Raw genomic sequence first — 18,191 nt, 5'->3', positions numbered from 1 at the left:
CACGTGTGCGTGCATTAATTTCTTAGTAAATGCACGGCCGGGGCCCGTCACAATGTTTACACTAGCAGTGCGCACTCAATCAGTTGTTACAAGTGCTTCACGCGGTATTACACGCGCTGTCAATCCTGTAAAGAACTTCTAGTTCGGGCTGCCACAACAGCCGGCGGCCTTTCTTGTGCATAACACGTGGCGTACGTATACTCTTATACGTACAATTGTACGTACAGTACTTATGTGCGGGATTTCCGAGTGCGACGTGCGTAAATGTTTGGGACGAACATCTTCGGACATCTTGACTTTTGAGCGAGTGCTACATGTAGCTGACTGGTATTGACCCACAAAGGTACGTGAATAATGCTGTTAGTTTTCGACCCATTTTATAAAACAAATGATGCACAGGATTATTTTGTGGCGTTAGTGAAGGTGCGGCTCACTCTCGAGTATTGACAACGGTTGCAAACATGCACTCGGCTGCGCCTCGTGCATGTCGCACCATTGTCAATACTCTCGAGCGCGCCGCACCTTCACTAACACACTATATCCTGTGCATCATTTGTATAGTCTTCAGGACCGGCAGTTTACTTTTGTTGTATCAAAATTACATTATATAGCAGAACAAATAAAGCACATAAAGATATATACCTATTAATTTTGGGATCTGAATTTTTACATCTTTGTAACAAAAAATTTTGTTATAACCACATTCATTACACCAAGAGTGCTCTGTATGATGAAATATATGTACAACTCATGTCATTAGAGTGTTAATAAAAAGTGCTGAAAAAGGAGCAATAATTGCAAGGATTAAAAAAAAAAAGATACCGCTTGAGCGGGATGAGTACAGGTGCAAAGAATTTGCAGGTGAGAGACAAAGACACAGAGAGAGAAAGAAAGAGAGAGAGAGAGACAAGGAATGACAGGAAGTAGTTGGCCATTTCTTAAAATAAATGTGATGGTTGGAATTCCACACAGGAAATATACAGAAGTCACAACTGCTGCATCTTATTTGTTGGAGGTCCAAAGAGATATCTAGTTTTTACATTCTCTTCTGAAACCTTTTAATATGAAAGACTGATCAAAAATGAAATAAAGGAGATAGTACAGGAGTTCTCACACAGATCTGCTAAAGGAAATTTCAGAACAGACAACAACTTCCAAAAGATCTAAAAATTATTCTTTCAAATTGAGTATTGATTGACCTTCTTTTAATATGAGTACCTGGTACTCGGTAACCTGCTAAAAATATAATGAATTAATGAAATGCCTCATAAATGCTGGTGTACATTGAAATTACTCAAAGGTTACACAGTTAATACTCACTTCATCCACTCCCATCATAGCCAAGACGATAGTTTCAAATGAATCCCCGTGCTTCTCCAGAAATCTTCTTATAGTTCCTGCATACGGGAGTAAAAATAAAGTGTGAGTTGATGTGCTTCTGGGTCATGGAACCATTCGCATATGGAATACATACTGATTCATAGTGCGAGACAAGTTAGGCCTTCTCATATCAGCTTTTTATCTACAGGAAGGTCATCATAGGAGACTTCTGAGCTATCCGCCAGGTACACTGTATACAGGGTGACATACACAGTACGTCTGATATAATTATTACACGTTTCAAACAGGAAAACCATCTTTTCATATTGTGTGTACCATACCTCTGCAATTTATCGTAGTGTTATACCTGGGTCATCATCACAAATTATTGAATTGTTTGTGTGTTTAGTTGGTTGGTTGCTGCTGTCTTTCATAGCAAGTTAAAACACAATGACTATGTAAAGATTTTACAAACTTTTTTGAATATTCTTCTAAAAATTCTGGCTTCAGGTGGAAGTATAAAGAAATTTTGGAAATCTACAGTACACATTAAGACTCCTGTTTTTTCCCTCACCTAGCCATGCAAGAAAGCTCAGCTTTACACAATATTTTCAGATGAATATGCTAAAAATAACCATAAAAACAATCCATGTAATCTTGATCTGAAAATCATGATGTGCCCTGATGACAAGAGCACCTTTAATGGCAGTACACTGACAATCAAATACAATTTCCTTTTGCATTGTTATTTGTTTGTTTTATTGTGGGTATTTTTTTTTTTTTGGGGGGGGGGGAGGGGTGTGAGAGAGTTTGGACTTTCATTTGTACAAGTAGTCTGGTATCTCATAAAAGTTAACAAGTATTAAAAGATTCAAGTGAGGATATGAGTGACTAGTCTTTTGTATCAAAGATCAGACATTAAACACTCCATGCCAGTATCAGGTCATTTTTGTCACAGTCAACACAAAAAGACAATGACTTTGGTTTTTACTTTTTCTTTCCGTTTTATGATATCATTTTCATCTAAGTCATGTGCTGCATCTAGTTCAGTAATATCTATACATCCTCTGGGAATATAGTTGGCACACTTTCATAAAGGAAGTAAATTATTTCCTGTCATGGGTACACAGAAAAGATTCTGTTTAATCACTGTCAGCTGACCTGGCCCTAATGGCAAAGGTAGGAGAACACCAAACACCTGATGCTTACCGAGTGAAAATGGTACTTGGTCTAAAATCAGCTGGTGTAATGCTCAGATTGTCTAACACCAATAAGGCTATTCAGTGTAATAATTACTTTGCCTAATGCCCAATGTAGCTACTTATTTTGTCTAATGATCAAATGGATTAATTACCATCTTCATCTTGTCTACTAAGACATAGATTAAAGTGGTAATATACCTATCAGATATAACCGGCACATGAAATGGGTATAAATAACTGGTAATTAGGCAAACTGTTGTAGACAAAATAGGATTAAACCATGTGGGATGAGACCAAATGGCCATTAAGCAATTTGATTTCAGTAAAGTAATTTGGCAATGCACAGAGCATACATGGTGCAATACTTAATGACTATTTATGTAGCAATTATGATATATGGCATCACACGTGTATTGCTCCAAATCCACTCTGTAGAGTGTGCAAGGCGAATACATGCTATTGTATACAAATACACATGCATATATACAAAACAGGTTATAGAAACTTTACCTCATTCAAACAGTGGAGTGGTTGAAAAAAAACAAGAAAATGTTCATACAAAAAATAAATTTGGAAAAAAAAAGACAAACAGTTTTTACAAGTACTTAGCACCAGCATACACACAAAATACATACACATTGAGGAAACCATGAACACATACATCCTGTATAATACATCTCTCCTAAAGTACTAGGAATACAAAATAAAAAGAAAAAAGAAAAACAAACATGCACACATGCTGTAAGCTACCAGCATTTACAATGTATCCATCCATGAAAACTCCTTAGTACTCATAAGACCTGTCATGTTTCCATATAAACTCTCCGCCGTTCCTGAGCCCATGACAACCTATACCAAGGGACTCTTTCCAACGATAACAAGTGCACACTTGTCACTTTGAAGGAGGAGTGTCACCTCCGAGATGGAGAGAGACGGTTTCCATGACAACAGAGGCACAAGGCCTTTCTTTCCATACTCACGTAGGGCTATGTGGGCACCCTCCTCTGGTGGGTAGTTTCTCCTCACTGTATGGATTGCACCTGTTGCTAGAGATGTGACTTTATTCTCCCTGTCAAGAAGAGCAGGAAAAGAACATAAAAAGTAATGAAAACAACAACAACAACAAGATGAAGACAGGCATCTTTTTCTATTTCCTTTAATTGATAACAAACAATACAATAAAGAAGTACAATGTTTACTTCACTTTAGTATTAAAAGCATCACTATAAATCAGGTTTCGGGAAAAATAATACAGACTTGTCAAATCAAATCTTAATCTGCCAGAACATCAAAGGATGAGGCAATGTTATTATCAATATGAAGTGAATGAAAAATTATGTCACTGTCATAACTCTATAACAATAAAGATATTAATCAGTTTTTAAAAGCGTAATGGGAGGGGTTTAGGGACTTCATCAAAGAGGTCATTCCAGACTTTAGGTCCATATTAGAGATACACAGATAAAATATCTGATGACAGATGTTTAATGGTGACTGCTGCATCCAAACTATGTCATGGAATGCAATAAATCACACTAAAACACTATAGAATTTATGCCCATGTGCCAGGATACCTACTACCTACCGTATGTCCCCAAAAAAAATTACAACGGGACCCTCCGCAAATGATATCTTTAAAAATAGTGAATCAATTTAAATACAAATTCAGGGTATGAAACTATAACTCACTGCCCACATCTTATAGAAAACCCGATTCGATTTGCTTCAGCAGTCAAAGAGAAATGAGGAATTTTGTACAAGATGTCAGGAATCTCTTCCCTCCAAGTTCTCTCTACTGTATTCACACACAAGAGTATCGAAGAGCTAAAATTGGAAGAATCAGACTCATACACCAAATGCTTTACAACAATCTACATTTCTCTGTGACCGCTTAACCAAATTGAATGGGATTTTCTGCAAAATAGAGCTAAGATGTTATCTTTTAAGACCCTGAAGTAGCATTAGACAGGTCAATCATATTGGGTGTTATCAATTCGAAAATCTGATTGTAATACTGTACTCTGAAAGAGTCACAGGCAGACAGGCTAAAACAAACAAACTGCACAATACAACAAATTTTCTAAAAGATAGATACCCACATCTCTTCAAAATTCTGAAGTTTAATGACTCAACTACTGCAGGTGTGTCCAAATGTCAAGTTAGAATGTATTGAATATCTCTTCTTTTTCTTTTTTTTTTTTGCATTAAAGTGCATGTGAATGGTGTTTCGAATAGACCTGGACTGTGTTATAAAACTGCATAATCTCTTGCAACTTTGACTACGATTGTAAAACTGTCTATCTCAAAACTAAGTTAAATCTGACAACCATTCCAATCATTCTCTTTTCTGTGATAGGTTTTCAGAAATAAAGTATGTATTGCTGGAAAGCTTTCAGTCTCCATCTGAGTAGAATACCGGTACACAAAATCTGAAAACAGACATTCAAGCAACTTCATTGGGATTTCAAGTGTTCTGGGTCAAATACACAAGATTGTCATCCAAGCAATCCCTCACACTCAATTCTCAGTGTGTTTTGTTTTGTTGTGTTTTTGTTTTGTTTTTTATTCCTAAATGATGGCAACTGCATTCAAAATAACAATATAATCTATCTTGTCAAAGGATCTCAGGATGTAATTTCAGCAATTCTGGCAGACTTTAAATGTTTCCATGATTGTAGGCCAAACTTCCTATACCTTTGGACAGGTGAATGAGGTCATTTTGCTGTCATGTGACAGCAATTTTGTTCCAGAGAATGAAACTGTCGAATAATGATAATCAGTTCTTCAACCCCCAACCTCAGTTTCGCAAACCATGAGAACATTGAATTCTTTGAAAAATTTCTGTGTAGGCTGAATGTGTGTGTACCAAGGATAAGCTTTAGCACTCGGCTTTAATATAATGTACAATGTACCATACTGCAGAGGGTACCAAAACCTGGCTACTAGAGTATGACACTATGCACATTTATACAATGTAGCTGCACACTTGCCAAGGGAAACTAAAACTAAATGCTGTGTCAGTAAAATAACTGAGAGCTCCTCCATCAAATGTTCAATAGAACAATTGCAAAAATGCCCATTTCAGACAAGTGTACATTTTGTAATGCAACTTTAAGCAACACATTATGATATGTACAGTAAATTGATCTACATTGATGAGCTCTAGAGCTGGTGCAATATGAAGGGTGAATTTGTTCATTTGCTAGTTCGCTTGATGTCATTTTAATTGGTCATAGTTTACATTCATACATGTACTAGAGTAAACAGTACCTAGAATCCTTCACTTGATCCTGTAGTAAAGCACTATGTGCATGGTCTACATGGTCTTGGTACTGCATTTTCTCCTCTTTTACATCATACGATGTTGTGCAGAAGATTATGCACTTAATCTGCTGTGAGTGTACTACCACTTGGCTTTAAAAGATGGCAAAAGTAAACAAACAAAATGTATTGGTAGTGATGTTATCAAACTCGGACCTTAACAAGATCATTATGGCATTTCGGAGTTTCACTCGTTTTTAAAACACAGCAACAGAAATAGAAACCCCAGTATGCAAATTGAATGAGGTAATGACATGACCTCAAATTTCAAGATTCTCCTACAAATTTGGATACAAATCTTTACTATAGGCCCTTGTTTGTTATGCAATTAGAAAACATATCTTCAGCATCAAACTTTTGTGTTGTGACAGCCTAGCAATCATGAATCTTAGACGGAGGGGTTTGTACTTGTCACATTGTCAACAAAAAATGTTTCCACTGTACATTGTATATATATTGTTACCAGTAATCATCAGTCTGAAATGAAAGTCCCCACCAGGATTTAACCTATTTTGAGAATTGCTGCTCTATTGCACTGAATGAATCAGTTCATTGCAGAAGGTAATGCACATGTTTCTTCATGTACCTGTACTGCTCTCTCTAGAAGAATATAAAATGGATGAAAAAAAACAAAAGTCTCTCTGGAAGAAATGACCTGAATTTTCTGATGTGTAATTTCATCTTTCCTATTGAATGAAATGTCAAGGGTAGTATATCAACTGATTTTGTTTCATACCTGCAAATATCTTCCAATATACAGGTAGGTCAGTATCTGAGAAATAAGTGTGAACCCCCCCCCCCCAAAAAAAAAAAAAAAAATACATGTAAGATGTTTGAGTATTCCATAAAAGCTAAGTTTACTTCGATTCTGAAATTTCCACAGCAGTATGGTACTGTTCAAAACTTGGGACACCTACCTAGGCTGCAAACCAATGACTTAGAGTGAAGAAAAGAATGTTATAATATAAACACAAATTACAACATCATCTAATATCAATTGTAGCATCCAAGACCTGAGGGCTCTTTGTATGTATTTCAGGAGCACTCTAAGTTTAGGGATTTGATGTTTAATGATCATCTAGTATCACAAGTTTATCTTTTATCATGCATGGGGTTTCTGAAAGGGAGTGACCAACAGGACACACTGAAAGTCCAGCTGACTTCCACCTGCATCATAGCTTGACCATCAGCTTTGCTGGGTAAAACATTGACCAGCTACTCCACATCAAGATTGGAAGTAACAGCCATTCACTGCATGACTGAACCTGAAACTTGTTCTACTATGCACTGGCAATTGATCATGTATAGTTGCCATTACAGTGTTGGGACTCAAAACCATGTACTGTACATCCATCTACACTACCCATGGAATTCCACTTGGCTATGCAGCCATTAGAGTATAACCTTGTGCTCCAGTTTCTGTGATATTTTCAGCAAATGCATTCCGAGTACACACCGATGACCTTTGCTATGTTTGATGCTCCTTATTTGCCCTCATTATTTGTTTTTTCCACCAGACAAAACATTTAATGCCATTGGAGAAAGATATAAAACTGCATAATGACTTCATGCTGGGAGAGAATGTTGCACATGTACTGTAAATGGGTATTTGAGTCAGCAGGTTTACCTGGAGCCAAAGATTAAAGGCACCAATTTGGAACAATCTTGTAAATTCTAACTTTTAAGTCAAGCTGGTTAATTATAACTAGCTGAAATGATATTTTTATATTTCTTCTCTTCTTTCTTATTTCTCTCTCTCTCTCTCTCTTTGAATACTAGAGCTGGAATATGGCATTTTATGTGACATATCTGTTGTAGATTCCTTCAGTAAACTAACAGCAAAATGTTAAACCACTGGTATGAAGCATTGTCCAAATAACAAATAAAGGCTATCTGGTTTTGATACAAAACAACAGCTTTTGCAATAAAAAGTTTGATGCCTATATTTTAACTTACTTACACTACAGTGGTATATTTGTGTGTGTGTGTGTGTGTGTGTGTGTGTGTGTGTGAGTGTGTGTGTGTGTGTGTGTGTGTGTGTGTGTATGAGTCTGTCTGTCTGTCTGTCTGTCTGTCTGTCTGTCTGTCTACATGCATACATTTGTAACACTTGCACGGAAGGACCAGCAAAAATTCAAGTTTGTATTCAAAAGAGTCCGGAAGGTTTGCAATGTTTAACAGTGTTGACAAGCTGTAAATGGTTTATGATGCATTTACTGTACTAATGCTATTATACAGCAAAAGCAGGGAATCTCATGAAATCCAGTCACAACTGGTATAAATTATGGCACGATGCCACGTGAAATATGCATGCATGACCCATAGACCAGCTCTCACCTAATCTTTCCTGTTTTATCTATTTTTTGGTTTTAAATTACACACGTATGAATGGCACTCGGTATGATCTATAGAGATAATGTAACAACATACACCTGTATCTTAGGATCATATTTCAAGATCATATTTCATAAATTCACAGGAAGTACATTACTGGTACTTTGAAGCCTCACTCCCTCCCTTCATCTCTTGAATATGCATCAAGCAATAAAAATATCAAAAGACATTTATACTGACAAAATGTGCAAGAAAGATTTAAAATTGCTGCAGTCCTATCATTCTGTAATCTGCAGAGTTTCCTGTAATGTGTGCTGTGTTAAATAAGGGACCAAGTTTTTAGCGAAGAAGAATATATATTTCGCTACAAGTGAGCGATAACTTGTTTAAAGTGTCAAACGCCAGTGATCGCAATCCGGATTATTTGCTATCGAACGTATGGCCAGTATAAAAGCTTGATGCACTGCTCTAAACCAATGAGATAGTAGAATTTTTTCGACCCATCCTGGGATTTAGTTGCAGGTAAGTGAGTTTGCAGAACCCTCTAAAACTGACATGGGTGATAATAGCATGTCATAGCAGCCACATCGCCAACATTTGTATATCATTTGTAACATCTGCGCAGTAACAAACACAAGGGGGAAGAAAATTTTAAGTGGGCATTAATTATATGGTGGCTGACAGACCTTGAGATCTTAAGTGACAATTGACAACTGGTTTTGCCTGGGTGGTGCAGACATTAAAGAAGTTATTCCTATTGCACAGTTTCAGAACCAGATGGGGTCCTAAATTCGACTGCCCGATTTTTGAGGTCCATAAAACCAAGTTCCTAAAACCACATTTTCCTGGTTTGGTGCTGTGTCTTTTTGGCCAAATTTTTACTATTCCTCGACACTTTTTCATATACATGCCAAGGGGACAAAATTTTCTTTCAAATGAGCCTTTTGGTGCTTACAAATTTATACAAAATTACTGCATTTGCTAAACTCTCTTAATTCCACACTGTATAACTGTTTCTTTCATTGGGAACAAAATTTAGGAAATGGGGGTTCTTATTTCTCTATCAAATTGGCAATTTTTGTATATTTTTTTCAGATTTAGTGCAGATTTGATGTATACATGTATTTAATCAACTCCTCAATCTTTCTTCAATACAGGATATGCAGTAAACTCCAGAGATAGTAATTTTTCTACAGCAAAATTACCCCAAGACTTGGTGGGTTATTTGTGGTAGACCTTAAACTATACATGTCAAGTACCTCTCTTGGGACCCAGAAAGAACCCAGCTTGTTCTGGCTTATAATGAAGACTCATTGGAAGGACATGCATAGGAATCTCAGGAATGTTACCATGTCCTATACAGATACCACAAATCATCATTAAAAACCAAACCAAACCAAACCACAAAGACACACACACACACACACATATAAAATGGGGGAATTCCCTTCAATTGCCACGGTTCATTATCATAATTTCATTGCAGTCCAACCACAACTACGAACAAGCTGTCATGATTCACAGTGCTGTAAACCAATATGCCTGCTTGCCAGAAGCACTCAAAATTTACTGCTGGGCAAGTCAAACAATTGTGCACTCGCCAGTGAAAGTATGGGACTCTTGTCCAAATAGCCAGCTAAGCAAGAGAGAGACCTATCTATTGTGATGCCCTGTCCAGGTTCCAACTGCTGTTGGGTGTACTGAGTTTGAATTTAGTGTAGGTTAAATTTCTATGGTTGAAGTAAGGGAAGGTTTGGGAAAGACAACTACAGTCCGACCTCTCCTATCCAGATATGTCAGGACCAGCGCTCATCCGGATAAAGGATTTGGCCGGATATGGGAGACTCAATGTTTAATACACGCAGCTGCCTGCCCCATGGTAATGTACATGTATCAATTTTGCGTGAACATGTCACATCCTCATCAGCTGGTCTATGTTCAGAATTCTCTGATAATTTGTTCAAAAGAACAATTGCCTGTATCATGCCCTGATTTAATGAAAAGTTTTCTGTCCATGTTCCTGCAGTATTTTGGGGGTAGAATAATGGATGTCTGAAATGCATTTTTTTATCTAGATGAAAATCAGATGTGAGCAGAATGTATGTTAATCATGTTGGGAATAATACGCATGTAATTTATGTGTGTTTGTGTAGAAATTTTTTTTTACGAGTTTGAAATCCCCCTTTTCTCTGTAATTACTTAAAATTTGATTTAAAATGAGAGAGAGAGAGAGAGATCCGGATAAAAGGAGGCCGGACGTATAGGAAAGGTCGGACTGTACTGATATAGAGTCTGTCTTGTTTTAATAGGGAAGAGATGCCTGGAATTATTCATCCCATCACAGAAAAGGCTGGAATTCAACCAGAGAAGGGACAAAAAAATTAATAGGAAATCGATGAAGTCAGAATGATGTGGCTCTTCACACAGTGTCACCTATGCATAGGACTGTATGCAGGGCTGAATCGTTTACTTTATACTGATTTTAACTCTCCTCGCGTTGACACATTACACGTTTATATTCATATCAACACAATTTGGCAATGCATCAAGTCTTTATGTAAACAGTGTACTAGTACATTGCATATCATGTATAAATACTGCAAACATATCAAAAGCATGTGTTTACAAATTGATCCCAGTTTAGCTTCCAGAATGAGCTGCAGAAGGGGATTACCAGTATTTCTTCAAGGTTCAAGGAGTGAAGAATACAGTCGGCAAGAAGTGTTTGCAAATTAAGTTCTTCCTGTAACAAACCTTCTGAATTTTGGGTTTTTTTCTAAATACTGTCAAAAAAACCTCCTGACACAATTTCACACACTTTTCGGACTTCACTGCACTCGCTGCCAAATAGTAAATTAATCATTTGTATTAACCTTAACAAAAAAAAACAACAACAACAACTATATGACATCCAGTCTAGACAATGCATGTGAAAATCATTGAAAATAAGCACAAAATGACAAAGTTGATTACATGTGATATTTAAAGCATTATTTTCTGGTGGAGCCAGGATGTGCACAAGTGTTTTCAACACAATGCATTGAATGCCAGTGGCAATTCGTGAAAGTTTCATGCTGCAAAAAAGGCCCTCAACTAAAATTCATGAATGTTTCTAGCTTTACAGAATAAAAGTAAATACATATTTTATGAATAAGCATGTAAAGAAACTTTCTGATAGTTCAATTTTAATATCAAGGAGTACGACATGAAAGGGGAACAAGCAAACACACTCACTTTGCGAGAAGCAGCGAGTTTCTATAGCAATTGTAGAGGGCGCTCTCAGCTGCCGTTCTGTAGCGAATGTTGTAGCGTGGGCCAACCGTGTGGATGACGTATCTACAGGGAAGCTTGTATGCCTTGGTGATTTTGGCATCCCCGGTTCGACAAACTAAGGAGGAGGTGAGATGGGATGTGGGAATGTTTGAAAAAAAGATTAGAAGTAATAAGTTACCATGGCGACCTGTCTTGCGAGCAAGATATTACAAGAAGTGGATTGTTCACACAGAGGGGAGAAGATATCCTGTAACAGATTTCATCAAAAGTCGCCCTCGTTATCTCTAATATTGATCAACTATTGATCTACAATTTTGAATTGTTCTGACATGTTTGTTAAAATTGCAGATCAGCAGTGCAATCTTAAAAATACAGTCGAAAGCAACATTTGATAAAATCTGTCACAGCACAAGATTTACATAACAGTTACACAGTTTTTTACAAGATCTTGGGTTTAATGTAACAATAAATTCTTCTTCACTTGAAAGCCATTGCGATTTCTGCATTCGATTCTTATTCATATTTCTAATAAAGAGGGACTTTAATTTTGAAAACTGGACAACTTTTGGGATCTACAATAAACAGCACAAAAAGTGACCTTTTTAAAGTGCAAGATTTTCATTCAAGAACACTTAATGATATGAGTTTCACAAGCTATAAACCTGTGAGTGAATATTTCTCCCTAAAAATACCAAATATCATGAAAATTTGCTAATTTTAGGCTATTTGGGTCCACCTCATGGGCTGTCCCTGGGGACACCATGGGCACACACATCCATTTCTACAAACTACAGGGGTGTAAGAATAATGAATATAATAGTACACAATACTTGTAAAGGGCTAAGAGTAATAAAGTCTTGAAGTAGTATAATGTCAACATATTTCCTCTGTCAACAAATCATGAGCTGAGGGTCAACAAACTCTTTGAAAATGATTCAATGGACTGAGTACTGTAATATATTCAACTTCAATGCATGCTTTGTTCACAGAAGACTGCCTTAACAACCACAACATTCGCAGGAGGATTGCCCTACCTAGCAACAATTAATGAATGCTAAGTGATTTCCTATCTATTAAACTAAATTGGAGGGAGTAGGTGAATACAATGGTCTGTTCATAGGCTGTAGGAACATATCCCATGATTTTGAATGCGGTACAGAAATAGTCCATTACCATGAATGATCTAGGATAAGATACTTACTGTATACGCCAAAAATTCTATGAGTCAGGTGCTATTCGCAAAGTTAAAAACACATGAAAATATGAACACCGATCACGATGTGAATGTGACATGCAAGCATACATTTCTCCATTCACTTCTGTCCTCCAGAATCGTGAATTGTCGGGAAGCTCCGATTTGCAAGAAATTAGACTCACTAAATGTAATGGCGTATACAGTAACAAACACACAAATAATCCACTCACTCCTAAAGGAGGTCTGTATTTCCTGTACGAGGTCATGACCTGCCAGACTGAAAATCTTGTTGGTGAGAGGACAGGGCTCCGTGAGAGACTCGTTGGTGGGGTGGATGATGGCGTTGACATCCAGGGTGCAAAGGTCACCTTCCCTGTGTGGCAGTGGTAAATCGTGACATTTGGTAAGAATGTGACGCAAACGGGACACGTCAGAGAGACTTTCGGGCAGTGTGATGCTGTGTAAAACAGTGCAACGATTTCTAGCGAGCTAAAGTCACTGGGGTTTTTTTTTTGCAATGCAACTCAAAAACTGTGCAAAGTACAGTGCACTCCCGTTACAACGAACACGGTTATAATGAAGTAAAACTTCTGGTCCCAAAATTAGCGCTATTAATGTCTATGGTACAAAATTCGCTTATAAGGAACACGGTTATAGCGAAATTTTTGTTATAACGAAGTCTTTTCCGAGCCCCTAGGACAAAGAAAAACAAAAGAAATGCGCTCTGTTATAACGAAATGAGGATCGCTTACAAAATACATCTATAGCGGAACAAGCATGGGCGAACGCTTCACATCATAGTGTGTTCGCTCCATGTGTCACACACAGTTTCCACCAATTTTACGCTCCCTTTAATGTAATATCCAAATGAAATTTAAAAGGTACAGTGTACCATCCCATTTCACATAGCTGCACAGTGTAAGATGAGTATTATACAAACAGAATACGATATATGCGTGGTTTCCTTGTTTTTGTTATAAATTATATTTGTTCGGTTATAACGAAAGAAAACTGCCGGTCCAGAGAATTTCGCTATAACAGGAGTGCACTGTAGCATGGTTTGTATCTTGATCGAAATCTTACAAAGAAGAAAGATTTTCCACCTGAACGTATTATAATTTGGGCAGAGTGTAATACCTCTCACTGAAATAGTTGTCATACTTACGTGTGCATACTGATAGTTGCCACATACTGTACATAAATACATGGCAGCAACACAGCAGTCAAACATGCACAATGGTGTGAAATTAGTGAAATAATTCCTAACGCACTATAAACAAGCATTAAATTGGGCAGTTTGACACAGACAAAATTACAATGCGAAGTTTTTATTATTATCTGTATTGTGTTATTTGGGTCATGGAACACCATCATTTGTAATCACTACAGTCATTATTGACATTTTCTGTTGACAGAATGTATGGAAAGTCATGCTATCACTTTCCAAACTTCCTCTAAAGGAGGAATATTCTTCCAAAAAAAATGACCAATTCCATGGCCATAAGAAGTCGCAATGCTAAAGTTTGGCAACAGCATATCTTGGAGGTTAAGTCTGAATACATTAGTCGCAGGCATTCTGCAAATACCCTCCATTTGACAAATGGGTTCGTGTTTTGTTTTGTTTTGTTTTTAATTAAAGAACTCCTTCTATTTTTTTTTCCTTTTTTTGAAAAACAGATAATAATAGTGAGAAGCAAAGCTCTTGTGGCAATGTGTTCAGCAGTGAGAAATTGCATTCAGCAGCCTTCATGAATTTTACACATTGTATCTGGATCACAATTGTATCTACGGCACAGTGCAACTAATAATTCGGACCATGGGGAGAGAGTGTAACATATGATGAATGAATAATCAAAATATGAATACATAATGTCAGTTGTATACTATCAGGAAAAGTGTATTGGAAATGAGTTGAAACTGAAAGAAATGATTAAGCATCATACATCCTTACCACAACACCAGTTTTTTGTTCAAGTCTGGTCTAGAGGGAAACTTGGAGTCCCTCTCATCGCCGCTGACACTGTAGGATGGGATGGCAGTGTCTGCCCATCTCTCCAAAGACGACACCTGGATGATGTCGGACCTGGTACCAATGGGATCCATCTTTTCATATCAGATGCACAGAAGTAAATAAACGAAAATTACAAAGTCTTGGTAAGTTGATAAGATTTGGGTGATAAACAGTCACCAGCATTTGATAGGGACTCAGGTTAAAGGGAACATTGTGTGAATGGGATGACATCATGCTAACATTCCCACTGCAATTTCATTTTACTGCTTAAACAGGACCGGACATTGATTCAACTGGGACAAATTACTAACCATGCATTCATAGTATATATTTTGTGTAAAGTCATCCTTTAATTATTGAAAAAAAATTGATAAGCACATGACAATATTTAGCCAAAGATTTCGGAAAGAAGAAGTAATTGTAACCATTTCTTACAAAAAAAAATTGTGCCATCACAAAGCAATTCTAACATTGCGTGCTGCTTTGTATGGTCAGTCACCAATGCAGAATTCCTCTAAAACATTGCATCCACTGTACTAGACTTCTTGCCTAACATTTTCCCCTTCTTCTGTTTAAATTTTTCATCCAAAACGTGATACATTTATATACTCTATCTGATTTCAAGTTTTGGGTCAAAACTATAGTATAGGCCTCTGTGCCTGCAAAAATACTAGACCACTATTCACCTTGGGGCTGAGCCCCCCCCCCCCCCCCTCACTCTCAGTTTCAGCATGGTATTGTGAGTAGAGGACTCTACTAGAAGTCATCTCTGCTCATGGCCATAGTTTGTTGAACCAGGAACTCTCAAGATACTATGCCTATGGTCTATAATAACCATTAATAGCATTGAACAGTCCCCTTGAGAACAAAAAAATAAAAATAAAAAAACACTGGGATAAAGTTCTAACTTGGAGAAGTTGTACTTGGCTGAGCCTATATTATCAGTGTTGACCCGTATCAGTGATTGATCAATGACACAATCAAATTTTTATGTCAGTACACTAAGTACACCAAGTATGTGCTTAGAAACATCTGTAAATTTATTAAGCACTATATACCGGTAAATGATATTCATTATTATTATCATTAAGTAGGGTAGGCCTACGAGGGCTACTAGGGGGTCTAGTCAAGATCTAGACAGTAGACGTGCCTGTCTACATGAATCGAGACTTTCTATTCCAGGCTAGAAAATCTAGGACTAGGTCCACCAGTCTATTCTAACGTAGTTAATGACAATGTCAGATCTATATATAAAATCATCTGCATTTGGCTAGATTTAGAACTAGGCTAACTGCGACCGGCAGCCCCATACGCATAGCGTAATGGGGCTGCGCACTGTAGCATTTACGATCATGACATGCTAGTATCGCGGATAAATATCAACTTAAAGGACAAGTTCACCTTCATAAACATAAGGATTGAGAGAATGTAGCTATATTAGTAGAACACATCATTGAAAGTTTGAGGAAAATCAGACAATCCGTTCAAAAGTTATGAATTTTTGAAGTTTTTGTGCAGTAACCGCTGGATGAAAAGACTACTGCAGTGTATGAATAACTTAGATGTCACATGCGTACAACAATATAAGGAAAATATAAAGAGAATTTCACAAAATTCCATCTTTTGAAAAAAGTACATGTACACATTCCCCTGACTCATTACCGACAAATATTATGGGTAATATTATTCCCCCTGCCTTTAGAAAGAGGCAAGTCAAGTGCTCTTTTATTACGCGAGAAAAGTGAAAATATGTTGAATTTTCTTTTACATTTTCTTTGTACTGTTGTACGCATATGACTCACAAACTGTAGTAGTCTCCTCATCCAGCGGTTCCAACACAAAAATTTTAAAAATTCATAACTTTTGCATCGATTGTCCAATTTTCCTCAAACTTTCACTGATGTGTTCTACTAATATTGTTGCATTCTCTCAATCCTTATGTTTATGAAGGTGAACTGGTAAGTCTTCAAATTGAAGAAATTTTTCAATTTTAAGTTGATATTTATCTGCCATACTAGCTTGTCATGATCCTGAACGCTACAGTGCGTAGCCCCATTACGCTATGCGTATGGGGCTGCTGGCCACAGTTAGAACTAGGCCTACTCTTCATCTATTAAAACCATACAACTTAATAAAAAGTTGTAACATGTTATACTTGTTACTTTTCAAGTACCGTACCTAGGCCCCTAGCATAGACTCTATATAACAAAGCCTAGGCACTAAGCTGTCCATTTGCTGAGTGGGTGATAACACTGACAGGTTGTAGGTCCAAAGATTGATAAACTCAGCTAACGTATAAATTTACTGTTGTACCGCGCCGCGGCTGCTTCACCGCCCACTCAACCCTGCCATTATTTTGTACACACACATCATCCACCAGTTTGCAGCAGCTAAGCTGCTGCAAAATACATTCGAGTGCAGAGGGCAAAATTAGCAACGGGGCAGCTAAGGCGACAGCAACGACACGCGAGTGGGCCGTACCTTCATGTGCAGCCGAGTTCAAGCCGGGGCTCTTCAGTCTTAGGACACTTTGACACATTATGGACGAAATTACGCAGAAACTGTGAATCTTTATTGCCTCTGGTAGTGTAAATACGGCAATAATCTTGTCTTACCTTTTTCCAGCAAAGAAACTCAGCGAAATGTGCGGGTTTGTTCCTCTTTCACACAGCTCGTCTGTCAATCCCGATGTTTACGATTGCATCCGGATACTGGTAGTTCATCACGGGTTATCACGTGATCGAATAGGAGAACTCCTGCCCGCCTGATTCGGTAGATGGCGTTTTTACTAGCAGATGGAACAGAGCAGAAACAGTCATGATATAATCCGTCATGAGTCGAGGAGGATGACTACTATAATATACTAAAACAGTCGTGGAGTAGATTCTTTCAACCTGCTTATGTTACTGTCATCGCATAGCCAATGGGGGGGGGGGGGGGGGGGGGGGGGGGGGGGTGGGCGAAGTGGGTGGTTGCCCCCCTCCCCCCCCCCCCCCCAAAAAAAAAAAAGATTTGGAAGGCGAAAAACGGGGAAATAAGGTTGTTTGTATATGCATGTTATGCCGCTCGCTTTCAACCTTTTCTAAAGTGAGTTTGTCCAATTAATATTTCACCCAAAGTGTGCACCAAATCTTTAAATTTCAATTCTGAAAATGCAAACGGTTTCTTGGTTGGGAGGGTATAGCCTACCCCTTCAAACACAATCCCTCTCGCTGTGCCCCTTTCTCTTGTATACACTTGTCAGATTAACAAAATATTCTGAATAATTCTGAGTGCACACTGTCACTTCAATTCCACAAACTCAAATGTTCACTCATGGTAAAAGCAAATATTCCCTTTCAATTAATCCTTTCCCTGCTCATCAGTTCCCGTCCCATATATCAGATTTATACATCATTTTGACAATTTTCTGAAATTTTCCATCAAATATGCACATAGGTCCTAAGAGGTGATTTCAATTTTAATAATGCAAAAGCTCCCTCGTATGGGAAGGGTGGGGATAGCCCTCTCCCACGCCTTCCGTTGCTCGACCCCC

General features: G+C 37.7%; 1 protein-coding gene across 1 annotated transcript in view; it reads right to left on the bottom strand.

Moving 5' to 3' along the window:
• The window catches only part of LOC139737099 (protein GDAP2 homolog), a 66,837-nt gene extending 49,481 nt beyond the window's left edge, over positions 1-17,356 (bottom strand). The window contains exons 1-6 of the mRNA XM_071647776.1: positions 17,272-17,356; positions 14,597-14,748; positions 12,876-13,018; positions 11,412-11,565; positions 3,503-3,591; positions 1,321-1,397 (exon numbers count right to left, since the gene is read on the bottom strand). Coding sequence (XP_071503877.1) covers positions 1,321-1,397; positions 3,503-3,591; positions 11,412-11,565; positions 12,876-13,018; positions 14,597-14,748 — 615 coding nt within the window. The 5' untranslated portion in view covers positions 17,272-17,356. The remainder of the gene's footprint in view (positions 1-1,320; positions 1,398-3,502; positions 3,592-11,411; positions 11,566-12,875; positions 13,019-14,596; positions 14,749-17,271) is intronic.
• Positions 17,357-18,191: the final 835 nt, after the last annotated feature.

This window comes from Diadema antillarum, unplaced genomic scaffold (genome assembly GCF_040938485.1).
Source record: "Diadema antillarum isolate AM-2024a unplaced genomic scaffold, OU_Dant_1.0 seq00000682_RagTag, whole genome shotgun sequence".
NCBI classification, from domain to species: Eukaryota; Metazoa; Echinodermata; class Echinoidea; order Diadematoida; family Diadematidae; genus Diadema; species Diadema antillarum.
The sequence above is the reverse complement of the archived record's forward strand: the minus strand, read 5'-3'. Positions and strand labels throughout refer to the sequence as shown.